At 40.3% G+C, this 27,429-nt stretch overlaps 1 protein-coding gene across 2 annotated transcripts in view; it reads right to left on the bottom strand.

Annotated features, from left to right (window-relative positions):
• Positions 1-1,474: 1,474 nt before the first annotated feature.
• Positions 1,475-27,429, bottom strand: part of LOC133308234 (uncharacterized) — a 30,734-nt gene continuing 4,779 nt past the window's right edge. For both annotated transcript variants that reach the window (XM_061508841.1, XM_061508842.1), the window contains 3 exons: positions 2,574-2,710; positions 2,389-2,477; positions 1,475-1,781 (listed from right to left, as the gene is read on the bottom strand). In XM_061508841.1, the coding sequence (XP_061364825.1) occupies positions 1,649-1,781; positions 2,389-2,477; positions 2,574-2,710 (359 nt within the window). In that variant the 3' untranslated portion in view covers positions 1,475-1,648. The remainder of the gene's footprint in view (positions 1,782-2,388; positions 2,478-2,573; positions 2,711-27,429) is intronic.

Raw genomic sequence — 27,429 nt, 5'->3', positions numbered from 1 at the left:
GGAGGATTTCATTTAATTACTTGAGTATGTAGGGGAGGATTTTTGTTTTTTTTTTTAAATATTCCAATCAGTTCATCATTTCGCGACTAATCCGATTTTCAGAGCGGATCTCGGAATTAAGTCTTTAAACACCTTCAAAAAAATAATATTGTGAAGAATCGAATACATATTTTTACCCGACCTGTTCATGTTACTATCTTCCAAACCCTCGATGACTTCTACGGCTTGTCATTTCAGGAGCTGGTTATATTCCTGCAAACCCATTCCATGGCATCTTGCTTTCCCTCCTAGCGAAAGGGTCTAAACAAGTATAGGCTATGGTTTAAATCCTCGAACCAGGATATCCAACATTTTCACAGTTAACAGAACCATTTTTTATTTTTATTTTTTTCTGAAAATCAAAAAACTATTTTTAAAATAGATTTTAAACAGATCTTTAATTACGGAGGCAGGGGCAGGTATGACCAAATTACGATGCGGGAAGGAGTAGAGAAATTTAAGAGTCTGTTTGATTTTGATTGTGTTCTGACTATTTTATTTTTAAAACTGTTTTTGTAGAATAAATATGAAAATAAGTCTTTTCAGTGTTTTTTACTTTTTTTGGTTTTAAAAATAAAAAATGAAAGCACAAAATAAAAACAACTCAGACATGTTCTTTAAATTTAATTTTAAAAATAAATAAACAGTTATAATTTTTAAATTTTTTTTTTTTACAAAACAGCCCTTATCAAACTGATATTTTTTTTTTCTTGAAAATAAAAAAACTAAAAAAAAAGGACCTTAACTTTTCAGGAATAAAAGCGAGCTTTCTGACCATCGCCCTGTTTCTGCACTATGCTCATCACATGCTGAAATTAAATCATCAAGGAGATAACTTGTTGCACTGCACAATATTAGTATATTACGCCACCGACATTGTACTGTATCATAAGTTTTCTCTGCTTATTTGATAATTATGATTGAAATCCAAGAAACAAAATTATGAAGAAATCCTAATCATATCAACATATTACCGTCTTAATTGGAAGTCGATTCCTAGTTCTAAGTTCATGACTCCCATCATTTATGGCAGGGGACGAACCAAGGAGAAGAGCGAAACTCTACGACGCAATCAATGTTAACAAAGAATGTAGAAGGTTGCTAAGTGCTAACACATAACTAATATGCATTAACAGGACGAAAGAGGATGTCAACGAGACTAGGTTTATCAGAAAAATGGTACATAATTTCTTTCCTAAATTTCTATAAAACCAACATTGTTGGGATGTGAGATCTTGGAAGGTTAACATTAGATGGCAACTGTGTAGGTATACTAAGTACTATCCCTGCCTAGAATCAAGATGTATCTTAGTTCCTTGTGCAAAAGTCTCACCAATACGGTACAGAAATTGTTAATTTTACAGATGCCATTGCTCGGTAGCTAATACAATCTACTGAGAAGCAAATATAAGAAAGAACAATCAGTATAATGCGTTTCCATTTTTTTTGTTTTCTATTTCTATACAAAAACAGGTATTTATATTCGTCTTATTAGCTAGAATGCAAGGCTGGTTTAAACCACACAATATGACCAATGTTCAGTATCATTACAATGCGATGATATCAACATTCTTAATGATTGGTCAAGAAGTGGACCACTTACATCACATCAGTTCTCCTTGTCTGCCAGAAGAAGTTCACTGACAGCCTCCAAATGGTCCAGATGACAACTAGGACACATGCATCTTCTTTGAAGTTCCTCACCAAGTGAGCTGTATGTTGCTTCTAATTTAGAAGACTGCTTGTTTCCAGTTAAGGACATAACTCAGCTTCACCGATGATGCTAATCAATTAAAAATCTTTAATCTACATCAATAGTACTAAAGATAACAAGAAGTCAAGAACTAGTGTAACTTGAACTGAAACAATTTGGGAGGAGGAGGGGGAATCAAATAGAAGCATACTTCTCTTTTGTACTAAAATTTACAAATTCTTTTTCTTCTGTTCTCTATTTTGATGAAATTCACAGAATATCAAGAATCTAGCGCTGAACCTCTAGATGTTGGGTAGTTATATTCTTACATTGATCAAGTTTCCCCTTTTCCAGTTACTAGGTATACCACTCAGCATGAAGCATGCCAAAGTAGTAGCTTAGAAGAACGGGGCATGCTATCAAATAATAGATTTTATATGTTAATCAACCATAACCATGAAATTGACAGATGTCATATACATCTTCAAAGGAGTGCTTTATGTGTTGTACCTGTCTATAGTACATCACCTCTATACTGATGGGATTGGGATTCTACTTTTCTCTATTAGTGAAGTTATTTTAAGAATTTAGGTTGCGTAACCTGCAAAGCAGAGACTATTAAAAAAACTGCACCAGCTTAATATTTATAAGGATATAAGGTTAGATCCTGCAATGCTTTTGTTTCTGTGACTATCATATTCATTAAAGACACCTTTCTTTCACAATCAATCAGTTCGTGCTGGACCTGCAGATTATTCTTACCTTCAGAAATGGTGAAATATAAGAAAATAAAGATATAAGGAAGGAATCTGGACCTTCCAGCATTTAATTCTCAACTTACGTTCTCATAAAAAATTTGCTCTGCTTGGTATTCCTCATCCTCTTTAGTTGTTTGAGAAATTATCGCAGAAAGCATACTTTCAAGGGCCCTTAAAGCAATTCCAGCATCATCCTCTTCCAGACAAACTAGTGGTGCATCTAAAACAAAATCAAAGTGCATCCTCAGTTTTCAGACACAAAGACATCAAATAGAAAAGCTTAATACAAAAAAAATATAGAAAGAGCAAAGGAGGAAGATGTGCACGAGCAACTAGCACGGAGGTACACTTGAATTAGGCGGAAAAATGACTATAAGGGACCAACGGTTCTCTTCTTAAACAATCTTATATCCTCCACACTTAATCAACATTTGATAGATTATCCAACCCGAACAATCTTAGTTACCGGCGGAGCTTTAGTTCGTTAGCTGGTATTTGTTTAGTCATTCCGATAGTGACTAGCAATTTTTAATCTATGCATTACACACCTAATGTGGACCTAGCTTTCAACAGCGTATAACACGTTACGAGAGATGCTGAAAGGGGCTGGTTGCTACGTTATGTGCATGCTAATGGGGTATGTTTCTCATTGAGTCATTGTAATTCACCTTCATGATTTTTGTTGCCTATATCATGCCAGTTATAGCAGTCTTAGGAAATTTGAGGATGGGATTAGCCTATATTAAGCGAGTCATGCCGTCGAATAGAAAATCAAAATTAGAATCTTTCTGTTTTTATTTGGGATACAATTTGATAGCTTCAACTATCTAAGAACCAAAGAAATGACTAAAATATATGTATTGTATTATCAATGGCAAATTTGAGGGTGCCGGCAACTCCAGAAGATAAAAGAAAGGAAGAAGATGAAGTTTGTTACAACTGAAATCGATACCCACTATGGGTTCACCACCAGTACTAAAAGGCAACAAAATTACAACTCAGCTAAAGACACAACATACGATGGGCCTCTCAATACTAGGCCCATTATCTTTATTCTAATCTGAAATGCTAAATAAGGGTTGGGCCTCACCACTACCTGGCCCATGACTTACTAAACTTCTAACTCGTAGTCACAAAGTCCTCTAACCATTGTGGTTTCTTCTTCACCCTTTGTCCTTCTCTGCGTCGACTAGCCATGCCTTCATCAAGACTACTCTGCCTCTCTTGAGCAGTAGCAGTGGAGTTGTCCGTATCAATTCCCTCCCCGCTTAAAGACACGATCTTGTCCTCAAGATCGAAGCTTGGAAAAGCTTGACAAAGTTCTAAGTAAGAAACCCAGGTAGCATCCTCCAACGGTAGTTCCTCCCATTGGACTAAAAGTTGTAAAGTCTCCTCCTTTCCCAATTGCAAAGCATGGGTCCGAAGGACAGCAACGGGTTTGGTGACTGGTTGATTGTCCCAGCTCACAGGCGGAACTGGAGCAGAGTGAAAGGTTGGATTTTGCCGATACGGTTTGAGAAGCGACACATGAAACACAGGATGGATACGGGATTGTTCGGGTAGCTGCAACCGATATGCCATCAGGCCCATGCATTCAGTAACCGAAAAAAGACCATATAAGCGGCGGCGCAGCTTTGGTTGCGCACTGAAAGTTGACAATATGGTTGAAGCTTAACGAGTACTAGATCTCCTAACACGAACTGTACATCACAGCGTTTCTTGCCAGCCTGAGCCTTCATTCGTTGTTGTGTCCGGCGTAAATTCTCTCGGAGCTGACGTAGTATTTCATCCCGACGAGTTAGAAGGGCGTCAACAGCTTTTACAGGGGTTGGGGTGCCGTCATATGGTTGGACACCAGGAGGAAGTCGTCCATAGACCGCTTGGAAAGGGGATACCCCAATCGAAGAGTGGTACGCTAAGTTATAGGAAAACTCAGCCCAAGGTAAGTATTGTACCCATTGCTTCGGTGATTCCATAGTGTAGCAACGCAAATACTGTTCTAATCCTCTGTTTGTCACCTCTGTTTGTCCGTCTATCTCCCGGTGATTTGTCGTGTTGTAGCAGAGCTTGGTGCCGCTTAATCGAGCTAACTCAGCCCAGAATTTGCTTACAAAGATGCGATCCTTGTCTGAGACAATAGAACGAGGAATCCCATGTAAGTGGCAGACATTGTCCACAAACACTGAAGCTACTTTAGTGGCTGTGAAATTTGCAGGCAAGGCTATAAAGTGAGCATATTTGGACAGTCTATCAACCACCACCATGATTGCAGTCTTCCCTTCTGAATTTGGTAGTCCAATGATAAAATCCATGGACAAATCTTCCTAAATCACCTGCGGAATCGAGAGTGGTTGGAGTAATCCCGCTGGGGAAAGAGGCCGATATTTAGTCACCTGACAAACAGGACAAGGTCACAAATTCCTGCACATCACGCTTTAGATTGGTCCAGCACTCGATGCAAGGTCTTTCTAACTCCACCATGACCTCCGAGTAAGGATGAATGAAATTCATGGAGAATGGCAATACGAAGCTCTGAAGTAGAAGCTATCACAATTCGCCCCTTGAAGAGCACAAGTCCTTCCTGCCAACTGTAGTGTTCGTAGCCTTCAGCTCTCTTCTCAATATTCTCCTTTAACTAGATTAACTCTTTATTAGTCTGAACCTCTCTTTTAATTTGATCAATCAGGTTGTTATTCACCTTGGTGATGACCATTGCAAATCCTTCTACCCCTACCATCGGTGGTTCATCTTCGGGTTTCCTTGAAAGAGCATCTGCTACCTTGTTCTCCGCCCCCGAAAAATACTCATTGGTGTAATCAAACCCAAGTAATTTGACCAAGAAGCGTTGTTGTTCCGGGGTTTGTATAACCTGCCCCATCATCTCCTTGAGACTTCTCTGGTCAGTTCTGATAATAAAAAGGTCCCCTAATAGGTATTGTCTCCATATAGCAACTCCTTCAGTGATAGCAAACATCTCCCTCACATAAGTCGAAGCTTGTTGCATCTTAGGGTTGAGTTTCTTGCTAAAATAAGCTATAGACTTATTGTCCTGACTTAACACTGCACCAATTCCCACTCCAAACGCATCGGTGGTCATACAAATGTCTTATTAAAATCTGGCAAGGCCAAAATTGGGGGATTCGACAAAGTCCTCTTCAGTTCTAACATAGCCTTCTCAGCTCCTTCATTCCAACCAAATGCATCCTTATGCAGTAAAGCCGTTAAGGGGGCTGCAATTTGTTAGAAGCCACGAACAAACTTGCGATAATACCCTACGAGCCCAAGAAAACCTCTCAGTTGTTTAATGGCGGTTGGTTGTTTCCACTCCATTATTGCCTGAATTTTTCCCACATCCGGTCTTAACCCGTTTGTATCCACTATGTGGCCTAAGTATTCAACTTCTCTTTGAGCAAAAGCACACTTCGATCTCTTAGCATACAGTCGGTGTTGTCTCAGACATTCCATGACCTTCCGGAGGTGTTCTACATGCTCCCATACTGATTTACTATATACCAGGATGTCGTCAAAGAAGACGATAACAAACTTGCACAGAAATTCCTTCAGTACTGAGTTCATAATGCCTTGAAAGGTTGCTGGTGCATTAGTGAGCCCAAAGGGCATCACAACAAACTCATAATGTCCCTGGTGTGTTCTAAAAGTTGTTTTGTAAATATCTGGTGGTGCCATCCTGATTTGAAGATATCTGAAACGTAGGTCCATCTTGGAGAAGATCACTGCCCCCGTCAATTCATCTAGCATCTCGTCCACAGTTGGAATTGGGAACCAGTTTGGTATAGTGACTTGGTTCAAGACCCTATAGTCAACACAAAACCTCCAAGTTCCATCCTTCTTTTTCTCTAATAGAGCTGGAAAGGAGAAAAGACTTAAACTTGGCCTAATGATTCCTGTGTTTAGCATTTCTTTCACCATTTTTTCAATTTCAGCCTTTTGAAAATGTGGATACCTGTATGGCCTAACGTTTACTGTTCTTGTACCAGGTTCTAGGTGGATTTGATGATCCTCCACTCAAGAAAGAGGTAGCTGCTGGGGCGTATCAAATATATCCTCATAATCCTGTAGCACTGGTTGAATCAATGAACTGTGGCACTCCTCTATTTTCGACTCCTTTGGGGTCTCATGATTCATGGCTTTCAACTGATAGTAAATGGCCATGGCGTCTGAATTTGCCAATCTGCGAAGCTGATGCAACTCAATGGGTTCCACTTGTACCTTCGGTTCCCCTGCAATTCTATCATTTTTCCATCCCTCTTAAACTTCAAAACCAATTTTTTGTAGTTAGTAGTAATATCTCCAAACTTCGACAACCATTGGACACCTAACACCACCTCAGCCCCTTGGATAACGAACAGGTCTGGAAAAAAAATATGCCCTCGTAATTCCAGTTTCACTCTTCAGCAGACTCCCTTGCACCCTAAACTTTCTCCATTGCCTACTAATACCTTAAACTGAGAAATTGGCTTATCTCCAATCCCAGAAATCTGACCATTCTTTCTTGCACGAATTTGTGGGTAGACCCTCCATCCACCAAAACTTGTATAGGGTTCTTGTTAATAACTCTTTTCAATCTCAGTGTACTAGATGAATATTGCCCATCCATAGCGTGTAAGCTAATTCCAGGTACTTCCTCTTCACCTCCAATCTTCTCATTATTAACTTCTAATTCAGCATCCTTCTCATCTTCATCGGCATCCTGTGTCAACATTAGGAACATTTTCCCCTTGCACACATGGTTCCGGTTGAATTTTTCATCACAATAGTAGCACAATCCCTTTTCTCTTTTCTCCATCATCTCTGCAGCTGGCAATCGCTTGATTGGTATGGTATTTTTTGACATTCCAGCATTATTTATAATTCCTTTGGCAGGGGTTGGTAGTAATCCTATTTGGTTTACAACAACGTTGCTGGCATAATTCTTCGGATTTGCAAAGTGTGCCGGAGCTCGATCATTTAGTTTATCCTCCACCACCTTGGCCAATTCCATAGCATTCTCCAAGGAGTCAGATAGATGCAACCTGACTTCCTTCCGAATTTCTGATTTGAGTCCAGATTCGAAGTAGCTTTGCAAGGTAAGGTCATCAATTCCTATGAATTGATTGGATAGCTGCTCAAACAACTTCTGGTATTCCTCCACCGTGGTATTCTGTGTCAACCTTCCCAATTATCCTCTTAAGTCTCTATACTTGGAAGGACCAAATCTGGATCGTAATGCTGCCACGAAAGCATCCCACGTTGTTAATCTCTGATTTCGTTCCATCCAATGGAACCACTCTTCTGCAGCCCAATCCACCAGGAAGGACGTCAATGTGATTTTATCAGCATCGGACAAATTGTGGAATCCATAAAACTGTTGAATTTTGTGAATCCATGGCTCTAGGTTTCCGCTGGAAAATCGACGTACAGTAAACTTCACTGATTTGTAGGCATTGTTTCCAAAGAATGTCCCCAACCATGTATCATTGTTGCGCTCACCTTTGGTTTCATTTTTGTTTTTGTTTTTCTGATCTAATTTTGATTCCATAAACGTCAATTTCATATTCATATTCTGTAGCAATTCTCCAAGTGTGTTAAGTTGTTCTTCATGCCTAGCGATTTTTGCTATACACTCCTCTATCATGTTTGTTTTTACTGCTGAGCGAGTTCCCTCCGCCATTCTGTCTGATCGGAAGTTTCTCTCAACGAGAGTACCAAAATGATAGCTTCAACTATCTAAGAACCAAAGAAATGACTGAAATATACGTATTGTATTATCAACGGCAAATTTGAGGGTGCCAACAACTGTAGAAGATAAAAGAAAGGAAGAAGATGCAGTTTGTTACAACTGAAATCGATACCTACTATGGGTTCACCACCAGTACTAAAAGGCAACAAAATTACAACTCAGCTGAAGACACAACATACGATGGGCCTCTCAACACTAGGCCCATTATCTTTATTTTAATCTGAAATGCTAAATAGAGCTGGGCCTCACCACTACCTGGCCCATGACCTACTAAACATCTAATTCAGCCACTTTCTGTAGTCACAAAGTCCTCTAACCACTGTGGTCTCTTCTTCACCCTTTGTCCTTCTCTGTGTCGACCAGCCATGCCTTCATCAAGACTACTCCGCCTCTCTTGAGCAATAGCAGTGAGGTTGTCCGTATCACAATCATATCCCTAATTTATAGCCTATTAATTAGAGATTTATTTTTCTATTAATAGGGATTTGAATTTGTTTCCTTTTTTTTCATTTACTCTTGTATAAGCTTTATCTGTTAGGTGAGGGCCTTTTTAGTGGTTTTTTATATATCTAATAATATCTGTTGCCAGTGTAAATCAAATGAAATCAATTCAGAAAACCCTTATTTTACATATTACAATATGGTATTAGAACAGGTTTGTTCCTCCCCTAGATCAGCCATCCTCAAGGCCAAAACAAGTGTCCCTGTACCATAAAAACACCATCCAACCACTGCCTAACTTGGAACACACCTCTACAGGCCTCCAATCGAGAAGGTGACGTGACCATTCAACTCAAAAAGCTCTGACGAGATGACTTCCGCCGGACCCATAACCGCTCGATTGCCCACGTGCCTCCATGCGCGGCCCTTCTCTAGCTCATGGGGCCCATGGGCCACCCTTTCGGTTGACCTACCAAGAACCACTCATTGTCTCCTCCTTTACTTGTCCCAGGGGTCAGATCTGCCAACAGAATAACTTGATTTTTGGGTCTATGGTCAAACCCTCTCTTTTCGTTCATGACTTCCTCGTTCCATTCTCCCGCTTCCCCATCTGCCTCTAATACTCAGGCCTCTGGAGACAACTTAGCCATACAAATCACTAGTCACCGGTTTAAATGGTAAGAATTTCCTGCAATGGTTTCAATCTGTTAAGTGGTTCATCCGAGCAAAGGGTAAGATGGATTATCTCGAAGGGAAGATAAAACAACCTACCAAGGTGCTCTTGGTTATGAAGATTGGGAGATTAACAACTCCTTGGTAATGGCGTGGCTGATCAATTCTATGGGATGCTATTCAGCGAAATTACTCCGATAAGGAGATTTGGGATGCTATTCAGCGAAATTACTCCGATCTAGAGAAAACCTCTCAAGTATTTGAACTAAAAAATAACTTGAAGGACCTGCGTCAAGGAGGTATGACCATTGCTGCATATTTAACTGAATTAATAAATTTGTGGCAGGAACTCGACCTTCATTATGCGTCTGAAATTAAAGGATTGGAAGTTGATGCCCAATTTAAAAAACACTTGGAGAAGGAACGAATTTATGAATTTCTTGCTAGCTTCAACCGAGATCTTAATGAGGTTCATGGTCGAATATTGGGTCAGCGACCGTTACCCTCACTTGTTAATGTTTTTGCTGAGGTTCAGAGAAAAGCCAGTCGATGGAGAGTTATGCTAAGGGAAAAAGAATCCATTGATGTGACTAAGTCTAGTTATATATCTGCCCTGGCAGCCAAACATATTGTTAATCGTTCCTCTGGAGAATCAAAACGGGATGTTGACCATTCCTCTAGAGAAACGAAACAGGATGGTTGTCCGTGGCACACTGTAATAAAGGTGGTCATGCCCATGAGAAGTATTGGGAAATCTATGACAAACCTGCAAATTGGAAGCCAAAAAGGCAGCATAAAGGCCGTGCATATCAAGTCTCTATAGATGACAAGGTTGATGAGCCTCTTGCCTCCGCTAACTCTGATGGAATGTTTCTCAGCAAGACTCAATTTGAACAACTTCAGAGGCTTCTAACTCAACCTACTAAGGCCACTAGTAATGTGGTTCAGCAAGGTATAGCCTTCCATGTTGACAATCAAACTCGTTGAATTCTTGATTCTGGGGCCTCTAACCATATGACAGGTAATCCGACCTTGTTTTGTTCTTATACTCCATATTCTGAACCCTTTCAGGTCAAGATCGCCGATGGTAGTTTCTCCCAGATTGTTGGGCACGGAACAGTCAAACTTTCCGAGTAGATTAATTTAACATCAATTCTTCATGTTCCTTCTTAGGCTTGCAATCTCATTTCCATTAGCAATTTGACTTCTAAGTTGCATTGTTTTGCTAAATTCTTTGCATATGATTGTGTTTTTCAGGAGTAGGACTCGAAGAAGATGATTGGCAGTGCTAGAAAGGATGGAGGACTTTACTACATTGAGAAGAGTGTGACATATGAGGATACCTTCGTGGAAAACAATTCTATGTTTGTTTCTGATTCTTGTAATGATGTTATGTTGTGGCATCGTAGGTTAAGCCACCCCAATTTTACCTATCTTCAAAAGTTGTTACCAAACTTATTCATTAATAAAAGTCCTAGTTTGTTTTCTTGTGATATTTGTCAACTTGCTAAGCATACTCGTGTTCATTATCCCCCAAGAGCTTTCCATGACTCTTCCCCATTTACTTTGATTCATAGTGACATATGGGGCCCAGACTGAATAAAGAATATTTCAGAAGCCCAATGGTTCATTACATTCATTGATGACCACTCCCAAATTTGTTGGGCATCCACTTTCAAAAAAATTCCATGCCATGGTCCAAACCCACTTCCAAGTTGCTATACAAATTCATCGTACAAATAATGGCAAAGAATATTTCAACTCTGTTCTTGGGGAATATCTCTCTCAATATGGCATTCTTCACAAAAGCTCATGTCCTGACACACCCCAACAAAAATGGAGTCGTTGAAAGAAAAAACTGACATCTCCTTGAAGTTGCTCGAGCTCTTACATTTACTATGAGTGTCCCTACATACCTTTGGGGGCAAATCCCTACATACCTATGAGGTAGTTCACAAGAGTTGAGGATACCTACTGTGTAGTTATAACATTCAAATGGATGCTATCATGTTGTGAAGAGATTAAGAAACAAAAGTATTGCAATGATTAAGATATAATGGGAAGGCTCGCCTGAGGAGGTTACTTGGGAACGGAAGAACGAGATTCTCCAACTATATCTCGAGTTATTTGATAGATATGATCTCGATTTTGAGGACAAAATCTTTAAAAAGGTGGGGTGAATATAACAACCCTCACTATCAAGTTAGGTTAAACAAGAAATCAAGCAAGTGTTAAGGAAATCAAGTATGTGTTCAAGGAATTCATGGCAAGTTAATAATGTGATACACATGATAATGAGAATATGGATACAATTCATGCCTAACAAGTCAATTAAGACCCAAATAGTTTTATTTAAAAGTCTATGGGTCTAAGTGTAAATATGTATAAGTTTAAGGACCATTTTGCAAAACTTGGTTTAAACTTAAAATAGATGATATAATTAAGTTGTTTAGCAAAAATGAGGGAATCAATGTGTTATTAGATTTAACTGTGTATGGCTATATGAATCAAAGTTAGATAAAATGAGAATCAATAGGATTGATTTTAATTAAAATTAACAAGGTGTGTTGAATAAGCTTCTTCATTTTCTTTCTTGGTCTTCAAGTTGGGAACCCCTTGCTTGGTCACCAAGTCAAGTTGTCTTATTCTCCAAGTTGTCTTGGTTGCCAAGTTTCTTTGCCTTGGTTGCCAAGTTTCTTTACTTGATCAGTAAGTTACTTGGCTTCTTCTCCAAGTCACATTGCTTACTCGCCAAGTCATCAAGATGTCTTCTTATTCAATGCATTTCTTGCTCTTCTGCCATTATTGATTTCTAGCCATTATTTCACCAAAGTTCCAACACAAAAAGGATAGCTAGTGGTCTTGTAAACAAAACCATATAACTAGTAATCCTACAAAGCCTTAAATCCTTGATTTTCCTTCTCTTTATGCTTCGGCTATGTCATTGTTCATAGGGGAAATGATGAGCTAAAGTGTGGATTGAAGCATTTAGATTGAAGCATTTAGTTGAAAAAGTTTATGAACTTTACCTTTGCCCTATTCAGCCACCATGTAAAAGAATGAGTATGAATATGTTTAATATTTGAATGGTATTTAGGGATATTTGTATGTATTAGAGTGTGATGGAATAATTGAGTGTTTGAAAGTATGAATTGATAATTGTTAGAATATTAGTTATGATATGATTAGATATGATTGGATTCCGTCTTATCCGTAAATATTCTGACTGTATTCTGACTGTATTAGGATTAGGTTTGGGCCTTTCACTTAAGCCCATTAGGGTCTCTATATATTGTAACTCTCTGACACAGATCAATATACAACATATTCTTTTACATTTAACTTGGTACCAGAGCTATTTCGTTCTGGGAACCCTCGCTTCCGCTTAGAAATCTTGTTCTTCGCTTTAAAACCTAAGCCCACTGCTTAGGAGTCATCTTTTCTTTGCTGTGCGTCCTTCCGGCAAGCCATCAAGGACTGTAAGTCCTCTCCTGCACGTGTCCATATCCCCAAACAGTCACCGGAGCCACCGTCAGCCACTGTTCAGGCTGCAGGAGTACTTTTCCGGCGAGATTTCAGTCTGGAACGAACGCGAACAGCACCTTCTCCTCCCGGCGACCTGCTCTGTGGAAGTCCGGCCACCATCGGAGTCGTCACGCGCTCTCACGCGCCTCCTGTCTTCTCTGCGCGTGAGCACTATTCCGGCGGCTTTTTCCGGCCGGTCTTGGACAGAGAAGCTCGTCTTCTCCTCCTCTTTCTGGATCTGTGGTTGGTTCTTTGTGGGTCTGACTTTATGTGTGCACCTCTTCTTGATTGGTGATCAAGTTCGTTTCTCTTTATTCGGTTTATATCTTTGTGATTTGATACTATGGCAGCAAACTCTCCAATTCATTCGGAGGTCAATTCTCCATCTCCTCCTGTGAGAAATTCTTCCAATATCATCTCTACCAATATTGGGTCCATTACCTCTTCAAAATTTAAGGGATCTGTTAATTACAAGAACTGGGCCACCTCTGTTCGAGTTTGGTTCTTTGGACAAGGATATGGGAACCATCTCACGACTAAGTCTACTGATGTCCCTAAGGAGGACAAGTCTGATTGGGAAAAGATTGACAACCAGCTTCTGAGTATCCTCTGGCAATCCATTGATCCGATCGTCTTGGATATCTTTTATTCATTTCAAACTTGCACTGAAGTATGGGAGGAAGCAAAAAACCTCTACACTAATGATGTTCAGCAACTCTATTTCATCATCTCTCAGTTTATGGAATTGAGCAAATCATCCGACATTCAGATGGAGACATATATTGGCAAGAGTCGCTCTTTGATGCAGGCATATGGATATGCTGCCTTACCCTACTGATGCTACTGCATATCGGAAACAGGTGGAACGTCTCTTTATGGTTGCCACACTTTCTGGCCTTCCCGAAGAATATGATAATGTCCGTGATACTATCTTGACTAGAGGGGAGCCTGATCTATCCATGACGTATCAGCGTCTTCTGAATTTGAATAAGAAATCTGCTCCTGCATCGTCTTCTGCTGTTGATTCTACTGCTCTAATTTCCCGTACTGATTTTCGCGGGAATATCGGAGGTGGACGTGGTCGTGGTAGAGGCCCAGAAGGCCGTGGCCCAGGAGGCCCAGGAGGTCCAGTCGGACGTGGTCAGCGACCTCGTTGTCATTACTGTCAGCAACTTGGTCATTATGAGGAACGCTGCTACACAAAGTATCCTCACATGCGACCTTCTTTTGCTGCTAATATAGCTCAATCGGATACTGCTTCAAATGGTACAGTCTCTCTCTCCTCTGAAGAATATGTAGCATTCCAGGCCCTTCTCAGGAAGTCCTCTCCTCAATCTCAGGCCTCCGCTTCAAAAACTGGTAATCTTGTTGCTTGTGTTTCTCATTCTGCATCACTTGCTCTTTGGATATTTGACTCAGGTGCTACTGATCACCTCTGTGGCAATAAGGAACTCTTTTCTTCCCTTACATATTCTGAAAATTTACCCTCTTTTACTCTTATTGATAGAACTAAGGCCCCCGTTCATGGGATTGGACAAATCTGTCCAACCTCCTCATTGACCTTGACATCTGTCTATTACATTCCTCACATCCCTTATAATTTAATATCTGTTAGTAAATTGATCAATTCTCTCAATTGTATTGTCACATTCTCATACCATTCTGTTTCTGTGCAGGACCCGGGTACGGGGAAGATGATTGGAGTGGGCCATGAGTCACGGGGTCTGTTCTACCTTGATGTGTCGAGTCCTTCAGTTGCTTGTTCTCTTACAGAATCTCCACAACTCATCCACAGTCGTCTCGGGCATCCTAGTCTTGCGAGAAGCAAGGACTGCATCAGCCCAGAAGTGAAGAGGAACATGCATGTGAATAAGAAGAGTCCTGGCAATCTCAATGAGATGTCTATTCTTACGTTCAGCTACTCCATTTTGTTGTGGAGTGTGAGGACAAGTGGTTTGGTGTAAAGTACCCTGTGTGGCTAAGAAGTGAGAAAAGTCAACAGAAACATACTCCTTAGCATTATCACTACGTAAAATACGAATAGAAGCACCAAATTGAGTATGAATTTCAGCAGAAAACTTTTGATAAATAGAAAACAACTCAAAACGGTTTTTCATTAAATAAATCCAAGTACAACGAGAGAAATCATCAATAAAGGTGACAAAATACCGAAAACCTAAAATAGACACACTACGACTAGGACCCCAAACATCTGAATGAATAATTGAAAAAGGAGCATCAGCTCGTTTATTGACTCGATTAGCAAAGGAGGAGCGTATGTGCTTTCCTTGCTGACATGACTGACAATCTAAAGTTTGAAGACCGGATAAAAGAGGAACCATCTTCTGCAATTTCGCAAGACTAGGATGCCCGAGACGACTGTGGATGAGCTGTGGAGATTCTGTGAGAGAACAAGCAACTGAAGGACTCGGCACATCAAGGTAGAACAGACCCCGTGACTCATGGCCCACTCCAATCATCTTCCCCGTACCCGGGTCCTGCACAGAAACAGAATGGTTTGAGAATGTGACAATACAATTAAGAGAATTGATCAATTTACTAACCGATATTAAATTATAAGGGATGTGAGGAATGTAATAGACAGATGTCAAGGTCAATGAGGAGGTTGGACAGATTTGTCCAATCCCATGAACGGGGGCCTTAGTTCCATCAGCAAGAGTAAAAGAGGGTAAATTATTAGAATATGTAAGGGAAGAAAAGAGTTCCTTATTACCACAGAGGTGATCAGTAGCACCTGAGTCAAATATCCAAGGACCAAGTGATGCAGAATGAGAAACACAAGCAACAGGATTACCAGTTTCTGAAGCAGAGGCCTGAGATTGAGGAGAGGACTTCCTGAGAAGGGCCTGGAATGCTGCATATTCTTCAGAGGAGAGAGAGACTGAACCATTTGAAGCAGTATCCGATTGAGCTACATTAGCAGCAAAAGAAGGTCGCATGTGAGGATATTTGGTGTAGCAGCGTTCCTCATAATGACCAAGTTGCTGACAGTAATGACAACGAGGTCGTTGACCACGTCCGACTGGACCTCCTGGGCCACGACCTCGTGGGCTACGTCCTCCTGGGCCTCTACCACGACCACGTCCACCTCCAATATGCCCGCGAAAATCAGTACGGGAAACTAGAGCAGTAAAATCAACAGCAGAAGACGATGCAGGAGCAGATTTCTTATTCAAATTCAGAAGACGTTGATACGTCATGGATAGATCAGGCTCCCCACTAGTCAAGATAGTATCACGAACATTATCATATTCTTCGGGAAGGCCAGAAAGTGTGGCAACCATAAAGAGACGTTCCACCTATTTTCGATATGCAGTAGCATCAGTAGGGTAAGGCAGCATATCCAAATATGCCTGCATCAAAGAGCGACTCTTGCCAATATATGTCTCCATCTGAATGTCGGATGATTTGCTCAATTCCATAAACTGAGAGATAATGAAATAGAGCTGCTGAACATCATTAGTGTAGAGGTTTTTTGCTTCCTCCCACACTTCACTGCAAGTTTGAAATGAATAAAAGATATCCAAGACAATCGGATCAATGGATTGCCAGAGGATACTCAGAAGCTGGTTGTCAATCTTTTCCCAATCAGACTTGTCCTCCTTAGGGACATCAGTAGACTTAGTTGTGAGATGGTTCCCATATCCTTGTCCAAAGAACCAAACTCGAACAGAGGTGGCCCAGTTCTTGTAATTAACAGATCCCTTCAATTTTGAAGAGGTAATGGACCCAATATTGGTAGAGATGATATTGGGAGAATTTCTCAAAGGAGGAGATGGAGACTTGACCTCCGAATGAATTGGAGGGTTTGCTGCCATAGTATCAAATCACAAAGATACAAACCGAATAAAGAGAAACGAACCTGATCACCAATCAAGAAGAGGTGCGCACAAAAAGTCAGGCCCACAAAGAACCAACCACAGATCCAGAAAGAGGAGGAGAAGACGAGCTTCTCTGTCCAAGACCGGCCGGAAAAAGCCGCCGGAATAGTGCTCACGCGCCGGCAGAAGGTGGCGCGTGAAGCCCACGCGCAGAGAAGACTGGAGGCGCGTGAGAGCGCGTGACAACTCCGATGGTGGCCGGACTTCCACAGAGCAGGTCGCCGAGAGGAGAGGGTTCGTTCCAGACTGAAAACTCGCCAGAAAAGTACTCTGGCAGCCTGACGGTGGCTGATGGTGCTCCGGTGACTGTTTGGGGATGTGGACACGTGCAGAAGATGCCTGGAGAGGACTTACAGCCCTTGATGTCTTACCGGAAGGACGCACGGCAAAGAAAAGATGACTCCTAAGCAGTGGGCTTAGGTTTTAAAGCGAAGAACAAGATTTCTAAGCGGAAGCGAGGATTCCCAGAACGAAATAGCTCTGGTACCAAATTAAATGTAAAAGAATACGTTGTGTATTGATCTGTGTCAGGGAGTTACAATATATAGAGACCCTAATGGGCTTAAGTGTAAGGCTCAAACCTAATCCAAACCTAATCCTAATACAGTCAGAATACAGTCAGACTATTTACGGATAAGACAGAATCCAATCATATCTAATCAAATCTAATCATATCATATCTAATATTCTAACAAGGGTCTCTATATATTGTAACTCTCTGACACAGATCAATATACAACATATTCTTTTACATTTAACTATAATTAATACCTTAAAATGGACCATGAAATAGTAGAATAAAAGCTTGGCAAATGGGTGATTTGGCCAAGTTATAATTCGGCCATGTGTGTGTGTGTAATGGGAAACCATGTTAATTAAGAATGAAATTTGGAAATCTATTTTGAGTGTATTGCAAGTATTGTGAAAGGGTTAAACCTTTAGTTTGTGATATTGTTATGTAGGTTTAACTTTAAGTGAACAAATGGTAAATTTTGGGTTTTTAGTTCTGACTTGTGTTTGGAGCATGAACTGTGAAGTATGATAAGTTAATAAGTATTGTTATATGATGGGAGTAAGTGATAGTCAAGTTGACATGCATATATTCATTGTTATTGGTTGGTAGACCATATGTGAATCAAGTGATACGGTGATTCTTAATCAAGATTCTGAAGATTTTAAGTAAGCGTGATATAAAAGCTTTACAGGTAAGCTCTTTGTTTAGGAGTAATTTCCTAACTTGTTTCACCATGGTCCAGTGGGACTTTGGTTTTATGATTGTATGACTAATAAATATTAGATACTAGTATAGTTGCATTCATATAGATCATGTATATGAAATGATATGTTATGATATAATGTGATGTATATGTTATGATATGATGTGAATACCTTTCCATTGGACTCACGGTGCCGGAAAGTGTATGATCCAATGGGCAACAAGCCTATGGATTTCTACGTATGACTTCCATTCGGACTCATGGTGCTGGGAAGTATAATACCTTTCTATTGGACTCACGGTGCCAGAAAGTGTATAATCCGATGGGCGACAAGCCTGTGGATCTTCATGTATGACTGTCTTATGTGTGTGATGGAATATATGATTTCTTCTATGCTATGTTATCTAATCCTTCATGCAAGAAGTGAGCTCTTGGGTTAAGATTGCTCTATAAACCCATAGCGTATTGAGATGGTTAATCTCACCCCTATTGGGGATATATATTTCAGGTACTCCAGTAGTATGTGAGCTTCTCGAGGCAAGGGAACCGAGCAGAGTAGCAAGATTATCCAGCTGGAGCAGTTCTATAGTTTATGTTTTGGAGGATCGTATAGCTATGTTTTGTATAGCATGATGTGTATATGATCATGCATTTATACAATTATATCTTGATGTCTATTTTGAAGGGCATATGTAGCCTACTATATTTGTACATAGAGGACATGATTATGTGTATGTAGTTATCTACATCCTGATATGTGATATTGTAAAGAACCTTGGGATACACTACCCCAAAAGCTAGCTCAAAGGGTGGGAGTGCCTAAGGCCTTATAAACTCCACATTGGGATTATATATCTCAACACGCCCCCTCACACAAGAGCTCATTGGGCTTGAAGAGTGGACAATGCAACAGGCCCAGCCTACCTGTGCTAAGAAACTCCACAAGAGAAAGTGGGGGGCGGCGAGGCTCTGATACCATGATAAGAACCTTAGGATACACCACCCCAAAAGCTAGCTCAAGGGGTGGGAGTGCCCAAGGCCTTATAAAGGCCATATTAGTCGCCCACCGAATCAATGTGGGACTATATATCTCAACACGCCCCCTCACGCAAGAGCCCTTTAGGCTAGAAGCGTGGAAATTGCACAGGCCCAATTTTTGGTTTACCTTTTTGTGCTTTTTATTTTTTAATTCCACTTGAAAGTGGGGGACGGTGAGGACTGAACTTGTGCTTTGATACCATGTTAAGAACCTTGGGATACACAACCCCAAAAGCTAGCTCAAGGGGTGGGAGTGCCCAAGGCCTTATAAAGGTCATATTAGTCGCTCATCCAATCAATGTGGACTATATATCTCAACAGACATCAGTAATGGCACGGAGGAATATGATGGTTTATGAATATAGTTGTATGAGACTTTTCTATATATCAAGTACAAGATACATATATGGTGGGATTTGATCCCTAGAAAGTCCAATGTTCAGCCATTATGTTGTCTGTAAGACTCTGTCTGAAATAATACTAGATATTATCTTTGGATAGTTAATTGATCATTAATTATGGTCAAGGTTGTCAAGAATGGATTTTGTGCAGGTATAAGACTGTACAGTTTATTATAAATGATAGATAGGTTAGGCATGACAAAGTACATAATGTAAACATAAAGGAAAAAGTTATGTCACATAGTTACAAAGAACTATCGTGATACTTTATATTGAGTCTTCTGCTACTCTAATCAAGTATGCATCGTTGTTGTTACCATATTGTATGTTAATAAATTGGATGCATACAGGGCATTACACTCGAGCTCTTATGTTTACTATGAGTGTCCCTACATACCTTTAGGGGGAAGCCGTCCTTACTACCTCGCATCTTATCAATCGAAAGCCATATCACACTCTCAACTTTCAATCTCCTATTTCTAGCCTTTTTCGCACCTTCCCCTCCTTCTGGGGCATCTCCCCCTACCTCCCAAGTTGTTTGGTTGTGTCATGTTCGTCTATATTCCCTCTCATCAACGGTCTAAGCTTGATCCTAAGTCTCTCCGATGTGTCTTTATTAGTTATTCTCCTACCCAATGTAGCTATAAGTGTTATTCACCCTCTCTTCGTAAGGTCTTTGTCTCTATAGATGTCACATTTTCTGAGACCCAACCCTTTTTTCCCCTGACTTCTCTTCAGGGGGAGTCTATAGGAGCAGATGAAGATCAATCATGGGAACCTATTTACGCAACAGTGTGTTACCTCTACTATTGGAGACAGGGGGAGCTACAGTACCTTCACCATTGGAGACAAGGAGAGCCTCCTCAAAGTGGGGGACAAGTTTATAGCAGACAAAAGCCTCCTCCAAGTATGAATAACCCATAGCCTCGACATTGCCAGGATTCTAAACCGAGTTCTAGTTCCAACACTAACACTTGAGTGTCATAACACAATTGATCTACACTTGCCTATTGCTCTTAGAAAAGGTACTCGATCTTGTACTGCTCAACCTATTTCTAACCATATTTCCTATGCAAAGTTGTCCTCAGGGTTCCAAGCTTTCAACACTAAGTTGGACAGTACAAAGATACCAAGAGATATACATGAGGCTCTCAATGATCCAAAATGGAGGAATGCTATCTTTGAAGAAACGAATGCACTAGAAAGAAATGGAACTTAGGAGACAGTGACCTTGCCAAAAGGAAAACGGCCAGTGGGATGCAAATGGGTGCTTACAATAAAATTCAATGTAGATAATAGCATCAACAGATACAAAGCAAGATTGGATGTCAAGGGTTTCACCCAGACTCATGGGATAGATTATCATGAGACTTTTTTCCATCTTCAATACCATCCGAGTTCTCTTATCTCTTGCTGCCAACCTAGATTGGCCTCTGCAATACTTAGATGTGAAGAACGCATTCCTAAATGGTGATTTACATGAGGAGGTCTATATGGATTCCCCACCTGACTTTGAGAAAGGAGATGGATCGGTGTGTAAACTGAAGAAGTCTCTCTATGAGTTGAAACATTCCCCTAGAGAATAGTTCGAAAAATTCACACAAGCTGTCAAAGGAAGAAGTTTCATCCAAGTACAGACTGATCACACTCTCTTCCACAAACACTCTAAGGATGGTAAAGTCGTTATTCTCATTGTTTACGTGGATGATATAGTTCTTACAGGTGACGATAGTGAGGAATTTAACTCCTTGAAGGAGTATCTAGCAGCTCAGTTCGAGTTAAAAGACCTTGCAGCCCTTAAATATCACCTTGGTATGAAAGTTGCTCGGAATAAAACAAGCATCACTTTCACACAAAATAAGTATGTTCTAGATCTTTTGCTAGAAACAGAAATGTTAGCATGTAATCCGGCCAAGACACCTGTGGAGCCTAACACCAAGTTAGGTATTGAAGATGGGAACGAGGTGGACAAAGAGCAATATCAAAAACTGGTGGCAAACTAATCTACTTATCCCACACGCGACCTGATATTGCTTTTGTTGTGAGTATGGTTAGTCAATTCATGCACTCACCCAAGGAGAAACATCTAAGTGCAGTCTATACCGTGCTCAGATACCTCAAGAACACCCCAAGCAGAGGATTATTCTTTAGAAAATGGGTATAATAGGATGATTCAAATATCCATTGATGCAAATTTGGCAGGTTCATCAATGTACAGAAGATCTACCTCAGGCTATTGCGCCTATGTGTGGGGAAATCTAGTGACTTGAAGAAGCAAAAAACAAACAATGGTCGCAAGAAGCAGTGCTGAAGCAGAATTTCGAGCTTTAGCCATGGAGTCTATGAGGGAATCTGGTTGAGAAGATTTCTTGGAGAATTGAAGATCTCATATTCCTTACCAATAAAACTATATTGTGACAACAAGGCAGCTGTCAGCATCGCTCAAAATCTTGTTCACCATGATTGAACAAAGCACGTGAAAGTTGATCGCCACTTCATCAAAGAAAAACTAGATGATGGAAGTGTGTGTATGATATATATTCCTACCAAAGAGCAGACTACAAATATCCTCACTAAGGGCCTATACCAGCCAGCCTTTGAAGACCTGCTTGTCAAGTTGGGAATTATCAACATTTACGCCCCAAATTGAGGGGGAGTTTAGAAAATCAAAATTAGAATCTTTTCTCTTTTTTTTGGGATACAATCATATCCCTGATTTAAAGCCTATTAATTAGAGATTTATTTTTCTTTTAATAGGAATTTGAATTTGTTTCCCTTTTTTTTCATTTACGCTTGTAAGAAATCCCCTGTCAGTGTAAATCAAATGGTATCAATTCAAAAAACCCCTTGTTTTACATATATATATATGTGTGTGGCAAAATAAATTCTTATGTAACAGGAATGTGTTAATCTCCTGTCACTCATACTTCGAGAAACATGCCAAACATTTTTTATTTTATTTTTTACAAAATCTGGTGGGTCCCAATTTGTTTACTCTCTGTAGGAAAAACGATAATCTTCAGTTGTTGAAGAAATCCAAAGCCCTATATATATATATATATATATATATATATATGGCTTATCATTTCTCAAGCTGCTTGAGATAACTTTATCTCCGGCTGCTAAATCATACTATATAAAGATGGATCAATGGTGATAAAGGAAGAGAGAAAAAGGGAATCATAACCATTTAAAAGTAAATCAATTAATATAAGGAAATAAATAAACAAAAAAATGTAATTTTGGGGTGGACGAAGATAAATATATCTCAAGCTGCTTGAGAAATATTTTTGTCATATATATATGGGAAAAGTGTGTGTCATTTTAAAGGATGTAAAGTTGTGTCATTTTAAGAGAGAGAAAGAGATAGATAAAGGAGGAGAGAGAGTTGACAAAAAAAATAAAGGTGTGGGTCCCACTTCTATGTGAGAGTGAAAGGATATAAGTTGTGTCATTTAAAAGCATAAACATTTTTCCCTATATATATATATATAAACAACCTATAATATCAGAAAACTAGTAAATAAGGAAAATGTGAATATAAACAAAGGGTTATATATCTCTCCTACTACAGAAGATAATTGTATCTTATGCAGACACATATCACAGGTGGGTCCCACCAATGTTTTTTTCTCTTTCCTCTTTGTCTATGGGCTCCACTTATATTTTGTGCTTGCTACAAGAGACAATTCTTCTCTTGTAGCAAGAGATAGATATAACCCATAAAAAAAAATAATACAAATAAAATCCAAATCAATAATATAGCCCCTAAATAGGATATATTAACCTTAAATAACAAATACTTTCCAACAGATGATTTAACAGCTATTAGATTAAATCAATTCCTCTTTTTGTAGTCTAATAACAATAAAAAATCACTCCATATAAATCCTGACCAACGAGAGCAATCCTAGTACGCAACTTAACTTTTGCATATTTACAAATAGACAATTTCCCGATTTGAACCCGTGATCTTTCAATTACAAATGAACAACCTTACCACTCCTCGAGTCTCACGCTCTTCAAGCTCTAATAACAATATATTACCCATAAAACATATGTGCATTAGATTTTTTCTAATTGGAGTGAAGTGAAATACTGAAACATTGTTTGATATTTATGTTAGGATGACACCCATCACTATGGTGTATCATAGGTATGGGCTTATGCCCACAGGGGATCAACACTTTCCTAACTTGCCCATACATTCCAAGGGGCATCAAAGTGAGAGTGGGATTAGTTATCCAGGGGAGGGGATTATAAAAAGGATAAGGAGGAATAGCTTAGGCATATTTGGGACTGGAATTGGACCTTGGGAGAGAATTCAGAACCCCTCTAATTCCTAGTAGTCAATAGCGGCGCTATTGCACTGCAAGCCGCGCCAGTTGCGCTTTGCGCAGCTTCGCCGCAACCATCTGCGCCGCGCCGCACCAGATCGCAATAGCGACCGTTGCGGCCGCATTTGCGGCCAAATCTCGCTGCAACAGTTTCTTTTTATGGTTTTAACCCTAACCCACTCTCTCTTTCTGCCTTTTTGCCTCTGTTGTGCATCTCTCTACTGCCTCTCTTGCTTTTTTTATCGCGCTCATTTCTTCCCTTCTTTACTTCTCTCTTATAGTATTGAAGTTCAATGTGGAAGCCATGAACGAAGAAGCAAAGCTTTGAGTGAGAGAAAGAGAGAGCAGATGACGGAGAAAAGGAGAAAAAGTGAGAAAGAGTGAGAGAGAGAGAGAACAGATGAAGGAGAAAAAAAGAAAGTGTGAGAGAGAGAACGGATGAAAGAGAAAGTGAGAAAGAAAGAGATTCTAATCTATCTTTATTCAAAGAAAAGAAAAGTACATTTGTCAAAAAAGTGATTCACAAGTCATGGTAAACAAGCAACCTGGTTATAATAATACTAGGTAAAACTATTTCTATATCCCAAAAAAAAAAGAATGCATCATTAAAAGGTAACTAAGGTAAAACACTAAAGTAACTAAGATAAATTTGATAAATCAGTAAAGTATAGTTACAACTAAAGGTAGTACAACTATAGCTAAAGTTTGGACACTTATTGCTAAGAGGTAACATGTCAACTCTACCTTTATTTAAATTTTTTTTATTATTTATCTTTATTTTTTTTTATTATTTGTGTTAGAAATAATATTATTTTATTATTATTAGAATAGTCTAGAATAGTCTAGATTGTGGGCTTGGCCCATTAGGTCATCCCATTAGGTCTTTTTAGTCTCTATAAATAGAGAGCCTCCTTGTACAGACTTACACACTTGAATATACAATATATTTCAGATTCAATTTGGTATCAGAGCTCTCGATCTGAGGGCTCTGCTTCCGCATATATATTTTTTTTCCTTTCGTTGTACTGTCGTGCATCATACCGGCAAACCTTTTTACCGTCGTGCATCATACCGGCAACCTTTTTCAACCCTCCGAACATTGTTAGACCCTTTTTTCGATCTCAGATCGTCATCCTCCTTCATTATTTGACTAGAAAACACTGTTCACATCGCAAGAAACATTGTTCCGTCACTGTTCATCACTGTTCCGGCCACCTTTCCGGCGAGAAACCACGCGATCAGGATCCCCTCACGCCGGCGACCATTTCTGTCCAAGACCCGTCCCAAACGGCCGCCGCACGCGCCTCCACGCGCCACCACAGCTGTATGCGCGTGGGCCTCACGCGCCACCTCTCTCCGGCGCGTGTGCACTGTTCCGGCCACCTTTTCCGACCAAACCAAGGCAGACAGGCTCGCCTCTGCCTCCTCCTTCCAGATCCAGTGACCGATCGTTGTGGGTCTCTTCCGTTCGAGGGTTTCTAGTGCAAAAGTCGCTACTTTGTTCCTTTTTCGCGTAATTTTTACAGTTTTTTGGTTGTCTGATCGCTGTTCCTGATGGAAGGAACCAGTAAACATTCTTCCGGCATCATTTCAAGTGCTATTCCATCTATCACAACTCTGAAATTGACCGGATCTGCCACTTACAAGACCTGGTCTACCTCCGTTAAGATCTGATTTACCGGTCAAGGCCATGACAAACATCTCACCACTAAGAAGACTAATATTTCCCAAGATCAGATGACTGAATGGGAGAAAGTTGATGCTCAGCTCCTCAGTATTCTTTGGCAATCCATTGATTCATCTCTTCTCAATATTTTCATTCCTTTTGAGACCTGCTATGATGTGTGGACGGAAGCCAAAAACCTCTACACCAATGATATTCAACAACTTTATTCCATTGTCTCCCAGATGATGGATTTGCGCAAATCACCCGAAGCTCGTATGGAAGTTTATGTTGGTAAGATTCGTTCTTTGATGCAGGAATTTTTGGCTATGTTACCTCATGTTGCGGATGCTACAGTGTACAGGACGCAAGTGGAGCGTCTCTTTACGGTTGTGACTCTCTCTGGTCTCCCTGACGGATTAGAAAGTGTTCGTGAGAACATTCTAACCAGTACTGCGATTCCCAGCATATCCCAGACCTTTCAGCGCCTTCTGAATCTTCAAGATAAGGTGGCTCCCGCACACGTCACAGCTACTGACTCTACTGCTCTCTTGTCTGATTCTGCTGCTTTAGTCTCTCGTGGTAATTGGAACAATGGTGGTCGCGGTCGTGGTCGTGGCCGCGGACAAGGCGGTCGCGGGCCCATGACTTCATATGGCCCAGGCGGGCGCGGACAGACGATGTCGTATGGACAGGGTGGCCGAGGACAAAGGCCTCGGTGTAATTATTGCCAATATCTGGGCCACATTGAAGAATGTTGTTATAGAAAGTACCCTCACTTGAAGCCACCACATATGAACTTTGCTCAAACAGATGTTGTGCCGCCCTCTACCGGATCAGTGACTATTTCCGCTGCAGACTATGAGGCCCTTCTCCAGAAGAGTTCTTCTCAGCCACCTGCTCCAGATACTGGTAATCATGTTGCTTGTTTTTCTCAATCGTCTCTTGGACCCTGGATAATAGACTCAAGTGCTACTGATCATCTTTGTGGTAATAAGGATCTTTTTACTTCCCTTACCTTTTCTAATAATCTTTCCTCTGTTACTCTTGCTGATGGCACCAAGGCTCCTGCTCGTGGCATTGGGCAAGCCAAACCAACTCCCTTCTTGACTTTAACCTCTGTTTATTACATCCCTGGCATTCCTTTTAATTTAATTTCTGTTAGTCAATTGACCCATTCTCTTTCTTGCTCTATCACCTTTTCTAAACAGTCTTTTTCTATGCAGGATCCGAGTACGGGGAAGACGATTGGAGCGGGCGGTGAGTCACGAGGTCTCTACTATCTGCATGCACCCTCTGCTCCAGTTGCATGCTCTCTCACAGAGTCTCCTGAGCTTCTCCATAGCCGTCTGGGTCATCCAAGTCTCTCGAAGCTTCAGCATATGGTTCCTTTTTTGTCAGGTCTTAAGTCTTTGAATTGTCAGTCTTGTCAGCAGGGAAAGCATACTCGTTCTTCCTTTGCTAGTAGAGTCAATAAAAGAGCTGCTGCTCCCTTTTCTATTGTTCATTCTGATATTTGGGGTCCGAGTCGGACTATGTCAGTTTTGGGTTTTCAGTATTTTGTAACCTTTATTGATGATTTCTCCCGTTGCACTTGGGTTTATTTAATGAAAAATCGTTCTGAGTTATTTTCAATTTATCAAAAGTTTTGTGCAGAAATAAAAACTCAATTTGGTGCTTCTATTCAAATCTTGCGCAGTGATAATGCAAAAGAGTATGTGTCTCTTGAATTTTCTAAATTTTTGGATACACATGGGACGATACACCAGACTACTTGTCCCCACACTCCACAACAAAATGGAGTCGCTGAACGTAAAAATAGACATCTAGTTGAAACTGCACGTACTCTTCTCATTCATATGAACGTCCCACTTCGTTTTTGGGCAGATGCTATTATCACCTCATGTTTCCTTATCAACCGCATGCCCTCTTCTGTGCTAAATAATGATGTTCCCCACAGTATTTTGTTTTCCGGAGCACCTTCTTATCCTCTGCCTTTACAT

Source organism: Gastrolobium bilobum, unplaced genomic scaffold (genome assembly GCF_033153095.1).
Source record: "Gastrolobium bilobum isolate Gb01-03AN ecotype WA unplaced genomic scaffold, APGP_CSIRO_Gbil_v1 utg6770, whole genome shotgun sequence".
In the NCBI taxonomy this organism is placed as follows: domain Eukaryota; kingdom Viridiplantae; phylum Streptophyta; class Magnoliopsida; order Fabales; family Fabaceae; genus Gastrolobium; species Gastrolobium bilobum.
This window is presented reverse-complemented; position numbering and strand designations above follow the sequence as displayed.